This window comes from Electrona antarctica (assembly GCF_951216825.1).
Source record: "Electrona antarctica genome assembly, chromosome: 16".
In the NCBI taxonomy this organism is placed as follows: Eukaryota; Metazoa; Chordata; class Actinopteri; order Myctophiformes; family Myctophidae; genus Electrona; species Electrona antarctica.
In genome coordinates this window covers 33587334-33611116 of record NC_136797.1, presented here as the reverse complement: position 1 = coordinate 33611116, position 23783 = coordinate 33587334, and the positions used below count along the sequence as shown (strand labels likewise).

At 41.9% G+C, this 23783-nt stretch overlaps 2 protein-coding genes across 3 annotated transcripts in view; both read right to left on the bottom strand.

Moving 5' to 3' along the window:
• Nucleotides 1–644: 644 nt before the first annotated feature.
• brd10 (bromodomain containing 10) lies at nucleotides 645–14343 on the bottom strand (the record flags this gene model as incomplete). The annotated part of the gene is made up of 8 exons (XM_079523996.1): nucleotides 12534–14343; nucleotides 11132–11332; nucleotides 9343–11002; nucleotides 8369–8484; nucleotides 5612–5808; nucleotides 2886–4913; nucleotides 992–1800; nucleotides 645–908 (listed from the first exon to the last, which is right to left on the bottom strand). The coding sequence occupies exons 1-8, from the start codon at nucleotides 13142–13144 to the stop codon at nucleotides 645–647; spliced, it is 5886 nt and encodes a 1961-aa protein (XP_079380122.1). The 5' UTR covers nucleotides 13145–14343.
• A 1948-nt stretch (nucleotides 14344–16291) lies between these two features.
• The window catches only part of ermp1 (endoplasmic reticulum metallopeptidase 1), a 48071-nt gene continuing 40579 nt past the window's right edge, over nucleotides 16292–23783 (bottom strand). For both annotated transcript variants that reach the window (XM_079524729.1, XM_079524730.1), the window contains exon 15: nucleotides 16292–23082. In XM_079524729.1, coding sequence (XP_079380855.1) covers nucleotides 22906–23082 — 177 coding nt within the window. In that variant the 3' untranslated portion in view covers nucleotides 16292–22905. The remainder of the gene's footprint in view (nucleotides 23083–23783) is intronic.

Genomic DNA, 23783 nt, shown 5'->3' with positions numbered 1-23783 from the left:
TGTTTAAAACGGCACCATCTGGACTAATGAGTAGCTTGGATCCAATAGTGGAATGCACAGCTGAAGCAGAGTTCTGTAGAGAGGGCTTTCCAAGTGCATTATTGGTCAGAAAGGTAGGTGTAGAAATGGTCTCATGTGTTTTAAGTTCTCGGTTAGGCTGAGCTGGAGTCATTAGTACAGTGGTGTTGGATGGAGGTACAATTGCCACAGGCGATGCTTGTAAGCTATTGAGGGTGCTTCCAATTGGGGTTACTGTAGCAATAGGCAGTGACTGCATCCTGGATGCAGTGCTAGAAATTGGTGGGACAGCCACTGTTGGTAACAATTGCGTCCGTGTGCATGCTAGTATTGGCTGCATGACTGTTGCCACCTGGTGTTTGATTGATGTATGGGTAGGTCCTGTGTGCAGTGAAGCTTGCATCATATTCTTAGCAGTAGATGATGCTGAAAGTGTGCCCACTGATACCCTCTGCTGGGTAGCTGGAGCAGGTGGTAAGCCTGCTAACTCTGCTGAAGAGAGAGGGGCTAGAGTTGACGTACCAGGACTGATCAAGGCAACAGTGGAGGTAGTGGGTAAGATAGGTGAGAATAATGGTGGTGCTGTTAACCTGGGAAGGACAGCTAGGGCTGGTGAGAGAGTAGATTTATGAGGTGAGCACTGTGCTAGAGTTGATGTCCCAGCAGGTAACTGGACTGCAGGTAGTACAGAAGTAGGAGTTGGTGCACTGGTTATAACTGGTGAAATTAGGGCTGATGATGTGCTTGCCAACAATGGCAGGGCTGAGACCAGGGTTGGTGTTCCTGAAACAGGTGATGCCAGCCCGTGGGGAGCTGGCAACCTGGGCAGAGCTGACACTACATTGGTTGCACCAGGTGAAGGTGAGCTCAAGGTAGGTGTTCCTGCTAGTCTGAGTGGGGTTACAGTAGGAGTAGTTATCAGCACAGTTGAACCCATTGCAGGTGCGCCCACTACCACAGAAGAACCTCTGGCCTGCTTATTGGGCAACCTGGCTGGGGGTGAGGCAGGTATCACTGGCCTTCGTGAGGCATCAGTCATTGGGCTGGGGCCCTCGAGTAGAGCTTTCACTGGAGTGGTGGTGGTACTAGTAATAGGCACTGGTGGTGTTACAGGACTGGAAATGAGGAGGACATGGCTGCCGGGTCCTAATCCCTGGGGAGGTACCACAAACCGTGTGTTGTTGAGGAGAATCTGTGTGCCAGCAGCAAGGGGTGTGGTGGTGTTAATGACTATTCTCTGCTGCATTGTGCTGGCAGACAGAATAGTACTGGTTGAGAAAGGGTTGGTGCTACCTGTAATACTGGCACGCTTTAACGTGGAAGCAGGTGTGTGAGGGACAATGGAAGGAGTAGGTACACTTAGGACATTTGTAGATTGATGGACCAGCGTGGGCATGGTGGTTTTGGCAGGGCTAATCTGTGCAGTAGTCGTGACTTGAGCAGATGGGTTGGTGGCAAATACTCCTTTGCTCAGACTAGGGTCTTTCTTGACGACGCAGCCTGGGGGAGGGGCGACAATAGCAGCCATGGATCTGGGAGGACTTGACCCGGGGACAGTGGTAAAGGCTGAGACACCCAGCACATGGCAGCTGGTGGAAGTAGAGGTGACCTGACCAAGATTGCTGGTGATCATATTAGAGCTCTGGACTAGAGCCATTCCGGTTGTAGCTGGTTGAGAGCCTGTCATGGAGATAGACACTGCTGTGCTCTTAGGAGACTGTGGCAGGGCACCACCAGCTTGTCCGAGGCTCACTGTTCGTCCTGGCAGTCGGATTTGAACACCTGGAAGTTAAATTACCATGAATGAAAAAATGTAAAATTCTCACCACAGAATAAATAATCTAGAACAGCATTTATGTATGTTCATTGTTCAAACAAAAGTATCAAAGTATTCAAATATAATAATAATAATAATAAGAAGAAGAAAGTATCAAAGTATTCAAATCACAGTGAACTATACAGTTTATCTGATACCAATCTGAGTCCCACAAAAATAGACAATAGTGTAGTTGATGGTTAAGAAATCATGCCTGGTCTGAGTTATATAGTTCGTTGACCAGAGTACCATGACAGGGATCACTAGATCCCCTTTTATTCCCTCTAGTCTACACCAAATACTGAATCTTTGCTGGAAATAGCCAATCTAAAAACGTGTCGCAACGTGAGCTTGCGGATCTGCTGGTATTTTGGTCAAATGTTCCCATGTTTGTGCTACATTTGTGGGGTACCAGATTGTGGGTGCTCCCTCTGATGTTGTGGCTGTCACTCACAGGGCACTGTCCCACTTAATATCTTGAAATGGTTTTTTTTGTCTATTTTGTATACATATAACGACTGGGACATCTATTTTTGTTGGGACCCCCTCAAACGATCCCATTGATATTTATTTAACCCTGTCTTCTTCCCTGAGCCATCCAAAACTATAAAAGTGTATTGGAATTAAGTGGGCCATGGGCTTAAGGCTGTTAGTTTTGGGAGCTCTGAAGCTTAGCTTTTAGTGACATTCGATGCACCATCCTTCACACAGAATAAAGGCTTGAGATGTGCATGACTGACCGAAATCAAAGTGAATTATTCGGATACAGGCTTTAGTTTAGACATACTATTGGTCCAACTGTCATTAGACCGACAACCTACCTCAAACCCTAACCCTAACCGCAAGCACGGAGCAGCGGATGTTCGACCACATGTCCAACCTTTGTTTCCGCATGTCGGTCCGTTGGTGTGTCTAATCTGCATGTGCAATGTGCATCCCAATTATTCTACTGCTATTAATAACAAATATTTGATTATTTTACTTTTTAAAATAATAAGTTATTTCAGTAGGAGTTGTGTGGAATGCAGCGAAAAATAAAATTACAGTGTACCTGTGGGCAGAGTGCCGGTAATACTCTGGACCTCTGAGTGGTTAATGTTAACAGGTTGGCCCAAACTTATTCCCATCTTCACTGGTTCACTTGGTATTGATGCAGTCAGTGGCTGACCACCAGCACCTGCAACTAGCCCCAGGTTTGCAAAGCATCCCATAGAGGTGGTAGTGGTGGTGGTGGTTGCTCCTGCAGATTGGCTGATGAAGACAAACCTTGAAGAAGACAGCGACGTTGTGGAAGAGGAAGTGACTTTGTGTAGAGCTGTGTTTGAGGAGGAAGACGAGGAGGAAGAGGGAGAGGGAGCGACTAGAATTAATTTGGTCAATTGAGACCTCTCGTCTGTATTGACACATTTTACCCCCAGCTTGGACTGTGCTGGTGTGGTAGAAAGGGGATTAGTACCAGAGCCACTCAGTGACGGGACAATCACAGTGTTTTTTACCAGTGGAGCTGGCAATTGAGAACCAGAAGTTGTAGTCTCTGCTTTCTGTCCGGACTGACTCACTACCATGGTTCCAGTGGACCCAACAGAGCTGCATGATGTTAGGCTCCTTAGGCCTACAAGAGGAACAGTGCCAGTGCATGGAGCTGGCCGTGGAGCTGTGACAGTAGAGGAGCTCTTCACTGAATGGGCCTGCTGTTGAGGCTGCACTTCTGACAGCTTCATCCCTGCTGGGAATGCGCATGTGGATGTCTGAGATGGAGCAGAAAGGGAACGAGGAGAGGTCTGGGATACGAGGAAGGCTTTGAACTGAGGTGAAATGGTGATTATTGGGCTGGGTGGCAATGACCCAGGAGCATTTTGGTCCGAGGACGTTTGGACTTTGACTATACCCGTGTTCCCCCCTCTAGTGGTGACAAGAATGGATTGAGAGTCACGGATACACACCGTCTTCAGCTCCTGTTTAGGGTCTGTAGGCGTAGTAGATTCAGTAGAAACTGCACTGGTAGATGTGGCAAGCGGCCAGTTCTGCACGATGGTCTGTGGTGTGTTTGCTTGAGTACAGGATGCTTGTGGCACCTTGAGGCTTGATGTATTTAGAGGGCTCTGTTGCAGATGAGGGGAAACAGAGGGAGATGGGTTCCTTACTGCCCTGGTATCTTTAAGTGGAGCCACTTGCTGCACAGGGATTCTACCATCTGGAATAGTAAACCCAGGTAAATTGGTGGTCATATATAAAGGGCCAGTCACTTTAGAAAACGGAGGTTGGGTGGTCTTACGTAGTTGCTGTGAAGGTAATTTCTCTTCGGTTTTCTGAATGAGAAGGTTGGATGGCAGAATTACCACTTGCTGCATCCTCTTCTCTCCAGTGTTCTGGTCAATAATAGACTGAACAGAAATCTTTACTTGGCTGTTGTCGTCTGTCTTTAAAAGGTGGCCCAGTCCCTCGGGTACTTTGCACACTACCTGAACAGGACTCTTTGGTAAAGTTGCATGGGATGGTTTAGCCTGTGGGGATTTGGGAAGAGGAGTTGTTGCTGTGGCTATTATTCGTTTATGTACTTGAGTCTTTTGGGGTCCTTGTGAGGGCAACTGTTGGAAGCTCTGTTCAGGCTGAGATTGGGAACTTTGTGCTTGAGTACATTTGCTGGCAGCCACCATAAGTGAAGGATGGGTCATCACCTGCACTTTGCTCTGACCGACATTGCTGCTGACCCCCAAGTAGTCAGCAGGCCTCTTCATTAAGGTCACTTTGTTTCCCACACTCTTAGCCAGCAAGGTGGGGATGGGTGTGTAGCCCTTAGGGAGACTAATTGTGGGGTGGAGGATAATGGATCTAGATCCCAGTGAAGCTTGAGTTGCAGATGCTGTAGCCAATGTTGAACATCCTTCACTGGCTTTGTCCGTTATGTTTAGTCCAGATCTAGGCTCCAATGTAGAGTGTGGAAGAATGGTAATATTGGTGTGGTTTCTCTGCCGCAGAGTGAGGTCCTCATCTGTGCTGAAAGGACATTTTAGGCGGTTGGCGGTGACAGTTGTCATCAAGCTGTCGTTTGACTGATCCTCAAATTGCTTTAAGGCTCCTGTAAAAATATTAAATGTACATTTTATGATAAATACTTGTTATTTACAATACAAAGTATACTTTGACGATAGGCTATGTGCATAACAGTAGTTCTGTTTTCTAGAAGTTGGCATAAACATGTCTTGTTCCTGGAAACACACCTGACCTTCATATGCGTTTCTGCTGCTGAGCCAATCAAATTAAGAATTCCGAAAGGGAACATGTTTAAACCACTTTCTGGAAGAAACTATGGTCTATAGAGCGTCGCAGTTCCGCCCACTTTCAGAACGACGAGGGCACAAGAGCAGAATTTCCCTTTACAAAAAAGTGTTGTACCCTGCCCATTTTTTCTTCTAATTATTTGTTCAGCCCCAAAAAATGTGTTTGTCATGATTTGTCAACTCGGCTTACAGGTCTTTAAATAAATACGCTTTGAAACGTCTATGGAAAAATGTATAGGAAATTCTCTTCCGGTGCCGTCGACGCTTTATGCTTGCCCATTGGCACACCATGGCTCTAACACACCCATATTATTTGGATGCAGCTGCATTGCTTAGGTGCCTGCCATGTTTTAATTTGCTATAGTAACTATTAGCCTGAACTGGAAAAGCGTTAGGGTTAAGTTAACTTAACTACACAATAAGCTCAGGGGTTTCATGTTCCTTCTAACAAAGTAATCAAATAATAATTTGTAAAGGTTTGACTGAATTCCACTACCTCCAGTCCATAGACATCTGGGGACACCATGGTCATCCTCCTCAGACCCTCTATAGTGGTCAGGGGGAGAGCACATTTCTCTTCCTACACTGTCGTCTTCATCCTCTTCTGACGACGATGATACACACTCTTCTCGCACAAAGTTATTGTAGTCTGAATGTTTTCTGAAGTCGTCAAATTCTTTCTTCATGCGGAGTCTGATGCCGGGGGCAGAAGAAAGTTGAGACAAGGTGTATTTTTAGTGTTATATAATAATATTTAGCTGAATAATTGGAATTATACAGAACTGGCAGTGTTGCAGACACAAATGTGATTTAAAACAGTTTATAATATTGCTGAAACTGATTTGCAGAAGAATAACATTTCAGCACAAATATGTAGGGTGTAAAATTATCTTTAAAGCAAGTTTAAACTCCCTATAACTTTACTGAAATGAACGAGAAAACCGTGGCTTCATTGAATACAAAACAAACCATGTTATGCTTTGGAAAATGGTCATCAGAAATGTAAAGTACTCCTTTAGACAAGGGTTTAATTAAATAACTTTAGTTAAGGTTAGACATCGTTGGTGTTGTTTTGGTGTTTGTTGGTGGAGTTTTGTTATGAAGTGGATACAAGACTAAACCTATGTGAATGGGAGTCACTCAAGCTCGATGCTAGTGATGTAAAAATAACAATCGTTTTTCGCATATTTAATTTATTTACACTTTTTAATCCGGAATGATACAAGACAAATCTTGTATAAGATCCAGTGCCACATGCCCATTACCCCATTATTATTGGGTATCATTATACTTATATAGTATATACATAGGTTATTTTTTGTGTTAAAAAGACAGACACGTGTGGACACACAACAGCTCACTGGGAATTCCAAATTGGGACCTCAGGATGGCCCACTTGTAATCTATTTTACAAAAAATATATATATACAATAATGCTTCACAACAATGCTGGTTTAACTAATACAATAGCAGTAGCGTTTGTTGAATTAGCATGGATTATTAATACATAGATGCACTGCGCCCCAACAGCGGATCTAACAACACTGCAGAGCTCAAGACCATGATGCCAGGAGGGTGTGGAGGGCAACGACTCAGGTGTCCTGCACTCTCTCTACGCATCATTCTTTTTTAGCGATGCAATTCAATATTAGTATTAATCTGATGGAAGGTCTTCTTGTTGAAAATACAAAGGCAAGACAACCTCACACACATCCCTTATTAAACTAGGAGTAATGTTAACTCCATAGATGAATGAAAAACGATACCAAAGTTGCAGCACTGCCTCTTTAATAAACTCAGATATTTTATCCATGGAAACCAACATCTTAAGACTTTGCACTGTGGAGTGCTGGATGTTTCAGAAACAAATATCAAACCATTTCAGTGAGTTTTTGTGGATGTAAATTATGTAGAATTCGACCAGCCTTCGGCCGGTCTCACTCTATCGCCACGCCACGTACTGTATCATGCTATACCATACTGTAATTTACCGTACTGTAATGTACCGTACTGTACCGTACCATACTGTACCGTACTGTACTGTACCATACTGTACTGTACCATACTGTACTGTATTGTACCATACTGGGCTGTACCTGTAGCAGACTGTACTGTAGTCAGTGGACCATACTGTGCCGTACTGTACCATACTGTGCTGTACCGCTGCGCCCTGTGTGTGTGTGTGTGTGTGTGTATGTGTGTGTGTGCACACATGCAGTGGAACAGGGTGTGGCCTAAAATGTGATCGCCGTGAAATGTTGCGCAATAACATGGTATTTCATGCAAATTGTACAGTAATTATGACAGTTGCATGGATGCAACATAGTGCATTATGTCTGGACAGGCATGCAGATTAAATACACGAAATCAACCGTTATCAGGACGTTGTAATATGGCCATACTGGCATACTAGACGTGGTGTTTGGCTGTGTTCACCCGGCCTGTACGCATGCAGGGTGGTGCAGACACAGCCTGGTCAAGGCTATGTCGTTTCCAACTCTATGGTCGGGGCATGGAAACTAGTAGGGGGTACTAATATTTACTATTCTCTGCCTATCGAGACGTAACTCGAACAGCGCTGAGTCGGCTCTGGTGGCCGTCGCACCTCGCGTGGCTCAAGGCCACCAGAGGCGGTGCGCCTCCGTCATGGTCACAAAATGCAAACGCTCCCATAGTTTCACTTCCGGGTTTCCCAGTATGTTGATTATCACATACTGGGGGTATTTCTACAGTGCTGATCACGAACATTCTCTTGATTAAGGGGTGATAACATCCGAAGCGGGTGCAGCAGCGTGCATGGAGAGATGTGTGCAAATGGAGTGGTTTGGTAGGAAAAGGCGAATGTATAAATGGGCGCAGGGCTTTCAATTAGTGTGACAAGATTAGTCAAATAAAAATGGTGTGAGCCAACAGTCTGTCTTGAGAGACGCTAAGGAAAGAAACATGACTTTGTGCATCCATCCATGGCATTACACCTACATTACATAAGTATTTAAATTAATTGTTAAAATGTTTTGACTGAATGATGAACACTAAAATGGATATGCCTGCTGCTTATCAATATAAATTACATTTCTGACATGCTTGATTCAAAGCAAAATGTAGTATTTACATGGTTATAAAGATGGGAATGTCTTCATCCCACGCATGTAACATCCAACTGACTTCATTGAAAAATGAAAAACACAAATTGTAACAACATAGGCTTTGTAACTTCATATTTGGCCCCTATAATTTACTCAACGAGTTGTACCTGTTTCTCTGGTAGGCCTTGACTAGTTTTGGCTCCCATGGTGAAAGCTCATTCAGTAGTCTGATTAGAGTGATATGAAGGTCCTTCACTGATTCTTTGTAGAAATACCATCGGTCCTGTTAACACAAGGAGATTGATGCAGAAGCTATTTCGTTTATTTGGTTGACAAGTTAAGAAAGCTCTGAACATTTATTTCTACACAACATACTGTAGGCTACAATATCATTTCTACATTGAATCTGTGGAAAGTATGTTTTTTTTTTAGAGGGCATGCGATAATCATTCCGTGTGCACATATCGGCTATACGCTCACGTGTGGTCAATGGATGAAATGGTTAGCAGATGGTATACGTTTTTTTTCTTCAAAACTTCTCACCACGGCATACTAAGTATATAGTGTATAATGGTAGAACACAACACTGGGTATAAGTGGTAATAATTAATGTGATAGTATGATTTACAGAATTGTTGCAAATACTAACCGCTCTCTTTTTTGAGCTTTCCAGTGTGTCAAGCTCATCTTCGGTCTTACTGATTAGTTCCCGCAACTCTTCAAGACTGGTGCACACTAACTATATAAAAGAAAAAAGATGAACAAAAAATTATTCATTATAGAGTATTAAAAACCAAAGAGATTGGGGAACGAATTGGATGATCGACTGAATGAAAGCAGACAGTGTTATACCAGAATTATATATTGGCACTACACTAATCAGAGCTCCTTCCGTTGAATAAATAAGATGTATTGCATCATGACTACCTTAAACGATGGCTCAACTGGAGATTCCTCTTTCACTTTCTTTGAAGAGTTGAGCTTTTTTCCTGTCAACAAATCAATCCATTGAACTTAGATCTTTTACTTTTACATATTTCCAAGGAAATACTGATTGAAACATAAGAAAAAGTTAAGAAATGTGTAGAATGCAGTGAGCTATGTCATATTCTGTGGATGGTGTGGTAAAATGGAGAGTTACTGTAGTTTTGGATTCACCTGTTTTGTTTTTTTTCCTCTCGTCTTTTCTCTTGATTGTTGAAGCAGGTATTTGCATGCTGGATTTAGCCGCTTGGGCCTGGCACTGCCTCACTCCATCCGGCTGCTGCAGCTGCCGGTTCCCCCCTTTCACCCGCAGCAGCTGCTCCGTCTCTCGCCCTTTCTTTCGTTTCTTTCCCCTACTCCGCATCCTGTCATTTGCTCTCTCTTCACTTGAATTCTGAGCACTCTCACATGACAATTGCTGTGCCACATTTGAGGTGCTACAACAACAAATGTGCTCCTCAGATTTAAGTGCAGTGTTGTGTTTAGAAAATTCTAAACAGGAAGACACTTTGTGTCCATGGTTGGGACTATCTCCCCCCGTTTTGACCCCTGTTACTTTGCTTGGTGAGGCAAGGTTCTCAGACCGAGCTGGGGACCTGCCTGTATAGCTATGCTCTCCTACACTCAGGCAGGGCTCCCGGGTCTCTGCCTTGATTGTTCTCCCTGAATCCAAAGAGAAGCTCAGCTCCTGCTTCACCGTGAGTGTGCTGGGTTGGTGTTCCAACTCCTGTGACTCTTCCTTAAAATTCAATCGTAAACATTTTCCTCTATTAGGGTTTTCAAGATGTGTAGGGAAAAACAAAGAGTTATTGTGCATTTTAAAGTGAGACTTTGAATCTTGGCTTGACTCATCTTCATCAGAGGTCTCTGTATCAGACCCCTCCTCGTCCTTCAAAGGCCACAAGTTCAATCTCTCACTGTTACATTTTGTGCCCCCATTTTCTCTTTTGAAACCCATATGTTTCTCTTCCCCCTCGTTCCCTGAGTCGTCAGATTCCCCCATTTCTGTAGAGATCCCATAACATTGCCTCTTAATTTTCTTGGGCTTCATACCATCAGAATCCTCACCCTCTGTGGCCTCTGTCCCCAGCTCTGGTTCAATCCTCTTTGCCCAGACAGGGGGTAAAGGGAATCTGGGGGGCATGCTGGGGCTCTGGCAGTAGACCCTCAAGTCCGCCCCACAGAAATGGGGGAAGTGTATGTAGGCAGACTCCTTGCTGTCATAGCCTAATATAGACTCCCTGCACTCATGGATGGGCTGGCCAAGCACAACATCCTGCACATCTTTCTGTGTCTCATAGACATTATCACATAGCCCCTTGAGCAGCCAGACTCGCTGGTAGAAGGGTAGCAGGTGAAAGGGTGTCTCCTCTAAGGGGCTCACTTCTCCCAGGGTGCTAAAGAACTGGTGGCAGAGTCCCAGCTGCTCAGCACGGGCCGGCTGGTCATGGGACACCCCAACTGTCCGATACCAGCCCTGGACTCGTTGCCTGAGTTCTGACTCCCAGCGTCGATAGGGCAAGGAGGGCCGTCGGTGCAGAGTTGCCCTTCTCTGGGGTGGGCAGAGTAAAGCAGACATGATCTTTGAGAGGAAGGGGCTGCAGCGGGGCATCAAGAGACAGCGTTCCAGCTCAAAAAAGACAATCTCAGGAAGATTAAGGGCAGTCTGGGCCAGGCAGAGTAAGTGCCCAATGGCAGGGAGCTCCCACAAGGTTTGCAAAGAGTGTGGAGATGCCTGGGACAGCAAGTTCCTTTCCCACTCTTCCACCTCCTTGGCTGACATTTCCTCTGCCTCCTTCTTCTCCAGCTCACGTTGCCTGACAGGGAAGATTATGATTTGCATTTATAGCAGAGTTAAACACATGCAATGCATACAAGAATATATTCTATGTTAACAATTTGAATCCACCCTCTCACATAAACACAACACATAAACTCTAATTTACCGTTTCTCCTCCTTTGCTCTCTGCTGCTCTTCCAACCGAAGGGTCTGGACCATGACTGACTCATGACCACCAACTGTGAGGGTAGCCAGGCTACGAGGTGCTGACCTTCTCCTGGTGGACGTGCCCCCAGAACCTCGCTCCTCCTCTGCACCAAAACATCCTTTAGATGTAATAGCCAATGTTGTCTTCTCTCGCAGTGTCCTAAATGGTAAATGGTAAATTTATATAGCGCATTTATCCAAGGCGCTTTACATAAATTGTGCATTACATTCACCCATTCACACACACATTCATACACCGATGGCGGCGGAAACCATGCAAGGCACCAATCAGCACATCAGGAGCAATTAGGGGTTCAGTGTCTTGCTCAAGGACACTTCGACACTAACTCTGGGGGAGCCCGGGTTCGAACTGGCAACCTTGCGGTTACCATCCAGCCGTTGGACAAATTAATTAGACCAATATGGTCCAAGTTACTTTAGACTGCTGTTGGTTTCAAACAAAGTAACATATTATGCCCACAACAATTGCTTAGGCAATTACTTGGCACCGCAACTGCTCAAGTTATACCTAAACATTTTTTCTTTGATCCACTAGATCAGGGGGTGGGCAACTTTGATGATGGAGAGGGCCACTATATTTCCATACTCACTGCTTTGCATGTAATGTCAGGCTGAAACCTCTTATCTCCTTATTTTCATCTCATTATTTTTGTAAATTAATGCACTAATTCGTCATTCGATATCACACAAAAGTAGCAAAAATAGCCGATGTACAAGCTCAAAACGCGCCACAGTGCTATTTTTGCTATATTCGAATTGGAATCCCGAATTGTTTTCTTATTTTTTAATTGGAATCCTGCATTTAGTTATAATGTTATGAACTTAAATACAAATACATTGGACATACAAATAATACTAGTAAACTAGTCATTAAGCTACTAATATGTTTGCCTGTTTGGAATTCTAACAGCTGAAATCAATAATATATCAGTATTCCGCATTAAGTGAAGATGGCCCCCGGGCCGCCAGTTGCCCATGTATGCACTAGAGATGTTCAGGCCATAAAATCTGGGTGTAATATTTGTGACATTACTGTGTTGCATAAAAGTATCCACATCGGGATATCACGTTTGTGACCGAATTGTGTCTCAAATTCAATTCGACCAGTATAATCGTTGGGATGGCATCAGTTTGTGACGGCCACATTATAATTTTAATATAGGATTGTGTTATAACATGATATCAGTGTCATTACATTGTGTTAATGGTTTAAAATTTGCAACTGTTTTATACCACAATAATCCAATACATCTTAAGTGATGTCAAAGGCATACGTTTTTAAATGTGCAGCTCTAGTACTGTATACATTGTTGCTGACTGTTCTGTAACCTGTAACTCACCTGGACAGCAATGTAAGCTTCTGCTCTAGCATGATTTCCAGCTTCTGGGCCTGTTTGGAGATCCAGTGGTCCACCCCATGGTAGCGGTAGCAGTTCTCCAACATCAACCTGAAGTCTGCTACAAACTCTGTGATGGTATCATACTCACGGCCAACAAACTTCTCTTCCATTCTCCGCAGGCACATTGACTGTTTGAGCTGAGCCTGTCCTCGACCCCGGACCCCACCAATTCCATGCTGGGCCTCCAGGTGGCCAATTGGATTGAGAAACGGGCCGGTTATTGCTTTGTGCTTGTCCAAGAGAAAGCCAGTGAAAATCCTATAAGCCTGCTGGACCTCATAGTTCATATCCTCCTCAAAGCTAGTGCTGTTGGTGGAAATGCACACCTCAGGCAGAGAGAGGTCACTGTTGGATATCTCTGATACGCCATCATTGCCAAGTGCTAGGAGGTCTCCTCCAATGCCCAGGACATCTCCACTGCTACTGACACAGTGAGAATCTATGACAGTCTCCACAGTACAGGTGCCATTACTGAGTGCTTCTTCAATTATGACCATGTCTGTGCCTTCAGTGTTGCTGCCACTATGCCACTTTGGATCTGAAGAGGACATGATAGACACTGGTCTGTTGCGAGCCTGAGACTGGCTCACTCACAGTCAAGTTCTGGTTGTGAAACAGTTGCTGACTAGAAGTTATTGTCGCTGGATCCACCGAGTATCCATGGTCCATGGTGCCAGGTGCATGCACCTATGGCACAAGATTCATTGGCCCTCATACTGTAGAGTATTCCTAGAGACAGTTTAGAGTTGATGTTATGATATGCAACAGGAAAAACAACCTACGACCAAAAGCATGAAAACAGGACACACTGAACCTTTATTGTCAGGCAACAACCACAGCAGTCGCTGGTAACCTTAATACTGATAGACTTTACAATACTGACGTAGCCAACTTAATTTGCTTCCAACTTATAAATAGAAAAATAATTAATTCAGCCTTGAGATGCTCTAACTTGAGTTTGAAGACGTAATGATAAAACTACTAAGATGAATTCTTGGTCATCATAAACTTTTTTTTTTACTCAAACAATAATTGTGTACATATCGCTTACTTAGCTAGAGTTAGCCTGGAAGCTAACGTTAGTAGGGCACATCAAAAAGTCAGCAAAGTTTGTTCCTTGTTTTGACTTGTGGTCGCTTGCATAGGAAGGAAATTCGATCAGTTGTGATGATCACGTGCTAAGCAAAGCGATGACAACAAAGTGCCAGAGAGAGAGAGACCCCAGCTAGTTAAACAACATACCTCTCCTCTCTCCAGAAACACTGTCTGCTCTCTACAAGCCAGCTTTCTGCAGGCTTTTAGCGAGCAACTGGCTAGCCGGGGCTAGCTTGTTATTGTTTCCCAACTGAGGCCTGTGCGTTCGCCGCACATTGGTGACAATTTCAATTCAATTGAATTGTATTAAGCATAAAAAAGTACCGAAGCATCCCACCTAGCAAGTGTGCACAGAATGAGTGACAGTTGGCCGATGACAGCAAGCTGGCTAGAGACGTTAAGCAGCTGATTAACTAACAGATTTCATCTCATCATTACTATTAGCCGTCCAGCTAACCAGCTAGCCACTTGACAGGTACTATTTCAGAGCTCGAAAACATTAGCCGTTTTTGAAGGAGTAAAATTGTCCAGTGACACAGATGCATCCCAACGACTATCACGTTTTCTCAAGAAGAAAGTAGCCAACTACTACACTGTTGAAAAATACTTTGAAACGTTATCCGTTACCACCTCTGCGTGCGCCCGATGCAAATGTACGCACACTGACGTAGTAGCGCGTGTCATCCATACAGTGTCATAATAATGATGCTGTCTATAGTAGTGACTTTACACAAGTATCATTTACAGTAGGCCTACCTTACGTTGATCTGTAGGTCTGTCAGGCCCACCCGTTAGGCCTACTACAACATATTGAGATTAATTACATATTTGTGAATGTATGATTATTATTTAGTATGATTAAAAATGACTGCGCACAATGCTGAGGTAATATTTCAGGTTGATTTAAGACTTACACATTTATAATAACATTAACATGTTCAGTTAATGACATCCTCCTCCTTTTACTGAGCTTGCTTAAGCTTGTGTCCCATATGTATGAATTAAATGTGTAACAAGTATTAAACTCTCATTCTATCCACTAGATGTCACTAGAGACCACTTCCACCTACTTCTCAGGAAAGAAACAAGTGGAGGGACCAGGAGGGACACGGTCCCCCGACGGTCCTCCTCCAGTACCTGATGGTATGGGACTTGAACCTGCAGCAGAAGCAACCAATCAAGACAAGCACCACTGCACCAAGGTACCTTTGGGCCTTTGTTCTCTTGTATTCTAGCATTCAAGTGATAAAAGTACTCCATCAATAAACATGGTAGGACACTGGGGTTGAACATGGAAACTGTGCTGAGAGAGTCTATTCTAATCATTTGACCACTACATCATCTCTGTTAACTCACAGCAAATGTCTCTTAGTACTTTTGTATGTAATTGTAATTTTGTTTGTATGTATTAGACCACAATACCATTACTCAGCCAGAGTTCATTGAAGCCTAATCTGTATAAAAGTATAATTACTTAAATATGTTAATGTTATATAAGTTTGTTTTTTATGAAATAATTAGTAAATTAAAAGTTTGTTTTTGCTCTCCTGTAAAATTCTTAAAATTACATTTTTGCCCTTTGCACTCCAAGCCAAAGCCAATCCTAGAGGTCCCCAAAACACACATACCAGTGGGGTACAGTGGCCGGTAAATCAAGTGGCCGGATGGGAACCGCGAGGTACCCAGTTTGATCCCGGGCTCCCCCAGAGTTGGTGTTGAAGACTTGAAGTGCCCTTGAGCACGACTCTGAACCCTATTTTGCTTCTGATGTGCAGGTTGGTGCCTTGCATGGTTTCCTCCACCATCGGTGTATGAATGTGTATGCTCACTATGTAAAGTGCTTTGGATAAAAGCGCTATATAAATGCACAATTTACCAGTGGCATACAGCACACAAGATAACAAAACCAACATTAATGTAATAAACACTTTTATTGCTGTACAAGTGTTCATTTTATTCAAGCTTTTTGCATAATGTAAAATCATCCCATCCATTCAGTAGCAGATGGATACCCTGTATATTGCCAAATCATTCCAATTAAGACGCATCACAGCAGTCATTTCATTCACTGGATCCAAAGTTCCCAACTAACAGATACATACGCAATACAAAGCAGAACGTCAGCAGTTCAAAGAAAAAATAAACTAAGTGTTAAAATTACAGTTTAATCAATATCAAAAACAAGACATTTTGAAGAATAATGATCTTGTTTCATAAAAAAAAAATCCATGACAAACAACATTAAAGTAAAACCCCCAAAAGGTTGAAGATGTGTTTCAGACAAAGACACTTAAGGTAACAAAATACAAATACCCTGAACAGAAACCTATCAAACGGGCATCAAGACTTTTCCATGTATCCCAAAATATAAATCAAATGTTACATTATTATGAAGCTGATATGCCAGATGGTGATGATTATTTTAAGTATTTTGAAAATGTCTATTCTAGGTTGAAATCTTAATATAGTGAGGGAACGAAATGTGTATTGAACAGTATGTTCAATTCAGTATATTCAGTATGTCAGTTTAGATTAGATTGTAGTTAATATGTGAAACTTCAGAAGTCATACCACTCCCCTGAGTTTCTCATCACATTATTGTCTGTGCCCAAGCCTCTTCAAATCAAGTCTGTACTTAATTAATAACTGTTGGCTTTCCAAGTAATCTCTAGCAGCACGGTTCAATTTGACCAAAAATAGTTTGTGTAACAGTGGGAGTTCACTAGATCCATTTCACAGTTTTAAAATACCAAACATCACTTCACCTGTCACACAGCAGCTTCCTTTGATCATTAATTAAAAACAAAATCCAAAATCTCATCTTAAACCTCATTTAAAATGCAATGAAGAAAGAAATGACAGACGTTTGATTAATTCAATGTTTTGCCACACCTTGGGATGTTCCAACTGCTTTTTGAATAGTCTACCCGTTCTTCACTCCTAAAAAGCTGTGCTCTTGGGCAATGAATAAACGTATACAGAAGTGATGGTGAACACATTTAAAAAAAAAAATTGGGATGCTCTTTCCGCTGCTTTTGTTCCACCCCGTTTTCCTTCAGTTTAAAGGAACATTCAAATTAATTATTGTTTTTATAAAGACATTTATAAATTTAAATAGTTAATCACTCCATCTAGATTTGTTTTTACATTATGTTTATCTATCTCATACTTAAAATTAAATAAATGCTTACATCCATTTATCATAAACAGTGTCAACCCACTGAGTTGATTCTCTCACTAGACACGACAGTGCAGCTGAACCTATCCAAATTCCTATTAACCACTTTCAACCTGGCATCCTTATTTTGGGCATGTAGGTGAACATCCCCTAGCCCAATTTATGTGTGTTGAGTTGAATTGTTAGCTTGAACATCTGTTATTTTCAGAGCAACACTGTGGTGCAACTAAGTATAAATTAGACTTCAGTTGCGACTCTGAGCATGTTTTAGAACAAGCCTATCACAATAAAGGTACGTAGGCTTTAAAATACATGATTAATAGAACAGCATGACTGCAAAACAAGTCCCCATGACAATAAGGATACCGGTATTTGACAAGTTAACAAACAAAGCCAAAGCTTCAAGCTGCAGTGCACAACAACTCAGGTTACAGAACAGTCGGTTTAAACACAAGGTCATGAAGCCCAGGTTTATACTGGGAACCAGTGTTATCCAAATTGGTCTCCAGACTCCTATGAAGACAACTCGACTAATTTTTATTTTGTTAATCATCAAAATTGAAATGTGATTTCCAGTTAGTTAGGTAAAGTTACCTTAAGTTGTGGCAAATCTGGGAAAAAAATGCTTACCACTAGCTTTCTTCACAGATGTGTTCATAAAGGTGTCTACTATCACAGAAAAATGTGTTCCAACTTCCAACCCAACTCCCTTGGGAAACTTTGTGACAGCTGCTGAAAGTTGGGGTACCATTATCAACCAATATAAGGCAAAACATTCCAAATTTCATTATACTTTAAGTAGCATGTGACATGTCAAACTAGGGGGTTTTCATGATGCTGAATCCATTGCAAGCATTAGTTTTGCACAAAAAACTCCTTTGCCTAAAAATGCCCATAGCCGTCATCACAAATGTGATGAGGTCAGCACATTTGGGTGGCTATGGCCGAATTTAGCCCAAGGAGTATTTTCATGCAAAACTAATGCTTGGAATGGATTCAGCATCATGAAACCCCCTAGTTTGACATGTCACATGCTACTTAAAGTATAATGAAATTTGGAATGTTTTGCCTTATATTGGTTGATAATGGTACCCCAACTTTCAGCAGCTGCCACAAAGTTTCCCAAGGGAGTTGGGTTGGAACACATTTTTCTGTGATAGTAGACACGTTTATGAACACATCTGTGAAGAAAGCTAGTGGTAAGCTTTTTTTCCCCAGATTTGCCACAACTTAAGCTAACGTTACCTAACTAAGTAGCAGCTGGCATATGTATACATATAGAGCACTGTCTATATTTTGCATAATGTAGTGAGGCAGGGCCCACTCTCGTATCTTGCACGGTGAGCAACTTTATCAGTTTAGCACACCCCAAACTTTTCACGTTTTAAGTCAGTTTCAAGCAATGTAGTGATCCAATTATTTTGCTCACCAGATGTGCTCATGCATATGCAAAATATACAGTGGGAAGTATTGTTTTCAAATATCAACTGCAGTTGAAGGTTTTGAAGTCTAAATCTTTCAAAGGATAACAAATTTACGGTAAGTAAAAACTATTCTCTACATTGTGGCACTTTTAGCATCAGAGCCGTCGAGACACATATCTGCAACATAAATCTTTCATGTATTTACGTATTGTACTTTAAGGCAGGAGGCTCCTTCTTGTTCACACATCTTTTTTTGCTTGGTATAAGCCCGAACTGGATTAACCACTTGAACCCTAGCATCCCTTTTCTGGGAGGAATAGTAACCAATAATAAATAGATGATCTACAATCTCACACTGTGTTGTGAGTTTGTAGATTAGCTATTTTTGGTGGTGTGTTGAGGAGAAGAAAGTACAGAGCCGACCCGGTGACCTACTGTAAGTATTAGTTTAAGTAAGATTACTTAAAGTAAGATTAAGAGGTTTTAAGTGGCACTCCTATCCATTACAAACTGATAAACTTGTTTTCCACTATATCCCAAAATGAGTCAACAATCACCATACATCTTAATTGCAATTTTCTTTTTTTGCAGTAGAAGTAATATTTATGCTAGTAATGACTGGCATAAAACAGTACAGACACCATTTAGTCTTTATTTTTTTTTGCATAGATTTCATTAGAGAGTGCCATTCACTTCTGAAACTGAAGAAAAGGAGAAATTGTTTCTTTCATCATACAGATATTTACCAGCCAGATACGGCTATTACAGAGCTAGCCTGAGCTAATGTGTTAGGTTTCTGGTCTAGAGGGGCGGGTCGGGGCAGAGATTTGCACACGCCCTGAGTGGATCTCACCGATCTGTCAGTCACCCCCGGCCCCTCCTCTCCCCCCCAGTGCAGCGCTACGTCACATCATTTGGAGCGACGCCCACCCGGAAGGGTTGACTCCCACTTCTAGACCAGTACAGAGCGGCCAATGCGTTCCTCCAGGCTTTCATTTTTTGCGCAGACGAAAATGAAAGCCTGGTACCGAGGCTATTACAGAGCTAGCTCAAAAATAAATCATGTTAGCAGCAGAGGGAGCTAGCCTGCAACCAAAATGTAATGTGAACATGACATCTGAAACAAAAAAATACATTGTTTGAGTATTAGGCTGCCCACAAACATACCTTTTCCCCAAATAGGTCTAACTATGAACCATGTCTGTTAGGTCAGGTGGCATACAGTACATTCACCTGAAGAAACACTAGTCTGTCTTAAAATGGCAATTGGCAAATGTCTTACGAAGAACTGAAATACACCGTTTCTTTCCATATATATCTTGTGATATACATTTAAGTGTGATATAGACACAAGTAACAATTAGCCTTATAATGAATGGTCGAGCCATACCGCCACAAAATTCGAATCTACCTTGACCAGGACACATGCAGTGTACCGTGCCAAATACAGAATTTTGATGCTGACGTGCAGAAACCTTGTATCTCCCAATTTCATTTTATGATTTTTCTAAAATAAGTGCCCTATTTTAGATTTCGTCATATGACAATGTCACACAAAGAAAATAGCGTTGCAAGCTTGTAGAAGAGGTGTAAATGGAAATAAGCGGACCAAGTGCAGCTGTAACTCAGGTAATGTTTTCTAAGAATAGAAGGTTTAAGTGGTTAAGCAAGCCTGTCTGTGGGTTATATAAATATGAAGAGCAAAAATGAGTATTATCAAGAGCTTGTGACTAAATAATAACTGGATTGAAACACAGATTATGTTTTCCATTTCCTTAAGAGTAACCGTTTTGGACATACAAGGTTTCTGCCCGACCATGACGATTTCATAGATGGTTATATGGGTGGGGGTGATCTATCGGGTGCCGTTGTAGGCTATTTAAAATGTCTAATTGTGTCTTTCATTTATAGCCCTAGATAGTGCAGTTCATCATGTGGTCAAGTAAAAGATTACAAGAATTGTTAAATAAGAGTTGACTTCAAACCTATGGGTTGCTGTACAGCCCAGGATTTACAAATGAAGAATGGGAGCCCTACTTATATTGTAAAGCTGGCTCTAGTGGCACCACTGAGAAATGTACGTTAAGTACAGCAGAATTAGTCTTTCCTCAAACCCATTCGGTAAAAACAATTATTATATTTAATCAAAAACACAAATGTTTAAGTCATTTCTGTTCTAGATGCCACAGTCTGAGATTCCTTAATGGTTGGGGCCAGGAAGATTGCTTATTCAATAGCTCAGACAGGAAATCTATGGAAAATACAGGATCAACCTCTAACTAAATGCAAAACTAAATTTGGCCATAGCAACTTGCCCAAATGTGCTGACATCATCACAGTTTGGCAAGTTGCTATGGTCAGCATCATGAAAACCCCCTAGTTTGATATGTCACATGCTACTTCAAGCATAAGGAAATTTAGAAAATATTGCCTTATAATAGGATGTCAATGGTGGCCATACTGTACAGGCCATTTTCAACACTTTCCCCTCAGACAATTCCAGGCAACTTTTGTTCTGTTATTCAGGATATATTGAAGATGCAAAATCAGTTGAGTTCGTTTTTTTTGCAATTAGTTAGAGGTCAAATTACATTATTACTGGACTAACATAACCTTTCACTTATGTGTGCTAGCCATGTCAAATACATAGCCAGAACAATGCTACTGTACAGTACAGTATTGACCATGTCTGCTTAAAATATTTCCAGTGATTCTCACCTATATAATGTGTGCTTAATGTGTGCTTGTTTGAGCTTGACCAATCTTTTTGCCTGCCATAGCCATGGTGAATTCAGTTCTTCGGTGGTGTTGTCAGAGACAGCTTTTGGCATACAGTAAGAATGAATTGGGACTTAATATAATATTTCTGTTCCTGTTTGTTACATGTTAAAAAATATTTGGCTTAAGATAATCTAAATACCGGTAGGTATTAATTAATAGCATTGCTATTTTTACTTTTGGATATTAAGATGAATATATAATCAAAATGTCTTAATGGAGAAAAACATATCTAAGCAATTATTAGATAGCTTTTCTGGTACTACATAAGATAATTTGCATTAAATAGTTGGATTGAAATACAGTAGGCCTATATATATCTTGTGGGGTTGCATCTAACAAGTCTAGATGATACAACTTGACACAGTTTGTGAGAGCAAGTTACATTAGTACAGTAGTTCATACAATCTAATTAAACTATTATCCCTGTGCTAAGGTTGGATCTGTGGCTAAGATAACATTTATGTAATCACAGGGCATTTTACTGTCGTTCAAGCACTTGAGTCCACTTTGCCATCCGACTCCTAGTCTCAGCAAGCTAGAAAATACATTTCCAACCCCAGATAACTCATTCATCAAATTTCTCCCGTAGGTCTCTACACATAGGGTTATTTGTTATGAGACATATTGTCTGTTATTGACATTCACGTAACATGAGATTGTGGGGTGGACTGATCGTTTAAAACAATACCATAATATTTTTAATTTTAAGTCTTAATATTTTTTGAGGCGTATCACGTTCCAAACATTATAGATTATATGATATGATTATAGATAAGTCACCATTTTGTCTTTCAGTTACCCGTTAGCCTCTCATCCATGGGGACCACTTGCTATTATCTAATATGCCAACAGAAGCACCACCACCACCTCAATTCAAAATGTGCAGTTTGAAAAATACGACTAAAATTCTAAATGTTACGGTATCCTGCTAAGATCAGGTAAGAGAGACAAGGAAAAACTGTCTTCTTATCCTTGAGAGCCAGGGACTCACTGAAGCATTGATTGCAATAACCCAACATAATCCCAACAGTATACCACATAATCTGTAGTGCAGATTATGGTAGTATTTTGTGGTTATTATATTGTTAGCACAGTCTAGTGGAGCAGGTCTCACACACATACACTTGTGTGAGCGTGACAAATAAATCTCTTGGATCATGAATCTAGTCTATGGCATGTCTTTCAGTAGAATGTAGTGACACACAGCCATTCTGACAACAGCTCCTACTCCAGTGACTGTTTATAGAGAGGAAGGGAGGTAGACATGCAAGGCCATCCATAGAGATAGAAAAAGAAATATAATAGGTTAGCAAGATAAAGTGGGGAAGAGAGAGAATGAGGATTAGTAAAATAAAGTGAAGAGAGAGAGAGAGAGAGAGCATAGACAGAGTGTAAAAAAAATCTCCCCACGCCCCCTTTTCATCAAACCAGGAGTGACCACAGGGCTTGTAGTTGCCGGTGCACTGGTCAGTGGTCAGTAAGTTAGTTGGTCTGTCAGATCTACATACTGCAGTTAAGCTTGCTTCTGGCGTGTCTCGGCGTGTCTTCCTGCTTGGTTAGCCACTAAGCCTATTGACACAGTGATGGTGGTCTCTCAGGCTGACTGGGAGGAACCTGAATATATATATGTGTGTGTGTGTGTGTGTGTGTGTGTGTGTGTGTGTGTGTGTGTGTGTGTGTGTGTGTGTGTGTGTGTGTGTGTCAGTCAGAGTGATGAGGCAGCAGGCCCATCAGCCAATCCTCAGTATCATTGCTTGACATCTCTTCTCCGTGTTTCGGGCCACTGCAGCCATTTTCTTCTCCTCAGTATCAGCCTCAGTAATTGGTAGCTTCCTCAGTATCGGTACATGTCATAGGTACTGACCCAGGATGAAGGAAAGGCCCACGCGGGAAACCTGTGTAGGATCTCCACCAGCTGAGCAGTTCTCTGGTCCTCCCCGAAGAAGTAATGAGACGAGATCGCTACTGATATCATCCCCTCGGGACCCGATGGGTCTGGGTCTCTGGGAGGCTGAAAGAAGGAGACAGAAGGAGAAAGTACTCATCAACTTTAATTCATTTGTACGGTCGGTACGGCCGACTAGGGGAAATGGGGAATGCTTTATGTGCATTCATACACAACAACACACAAAGACCTAGTTATTGTCACTACCCAACAATGAATCCAATGTAGTTACAAGCTCTTGTTAAAACTTTTCAATGGTTAAACATTTTTTTTTAAAGAGACAGACTTAACCACTTTCAATCTGGCACCCCTATTTTGGACTTTAAGGAAAGGAAAAAAAAGAAGAATCTAATAATTTGTCAAAATTAGCATAAATTGCATATCTACAAGCTTACAATGCATACAATTTGCAGATTGGCTATTTTCACTACTTTTGCATGACACTGTCAAACAGCACAAAGTACTAGAAGTATAAAAATCACACCCGTGTGAACTGAGTGGTGCAAGGTCTTATATAGCCTGATCAGCTGTGGTCTGACGTAATGTCAGTGACCATAGCAACCATGCTCACCCGTACAGGCACAAACACACACGGGTACTAACAAAGCCGGTTGTTGGAGTGGTTTGCACCACTCAAAAAAATAGGGCATTATAAAAAACTAAGATGAAATATGGAGATACAAGCTTTCTGCCCAACAATGACGTTCTAATGTTTCTCTGACTAGTAATCTGCTGTAGAGATCAACCACTGATTCTCTGACCAGTAA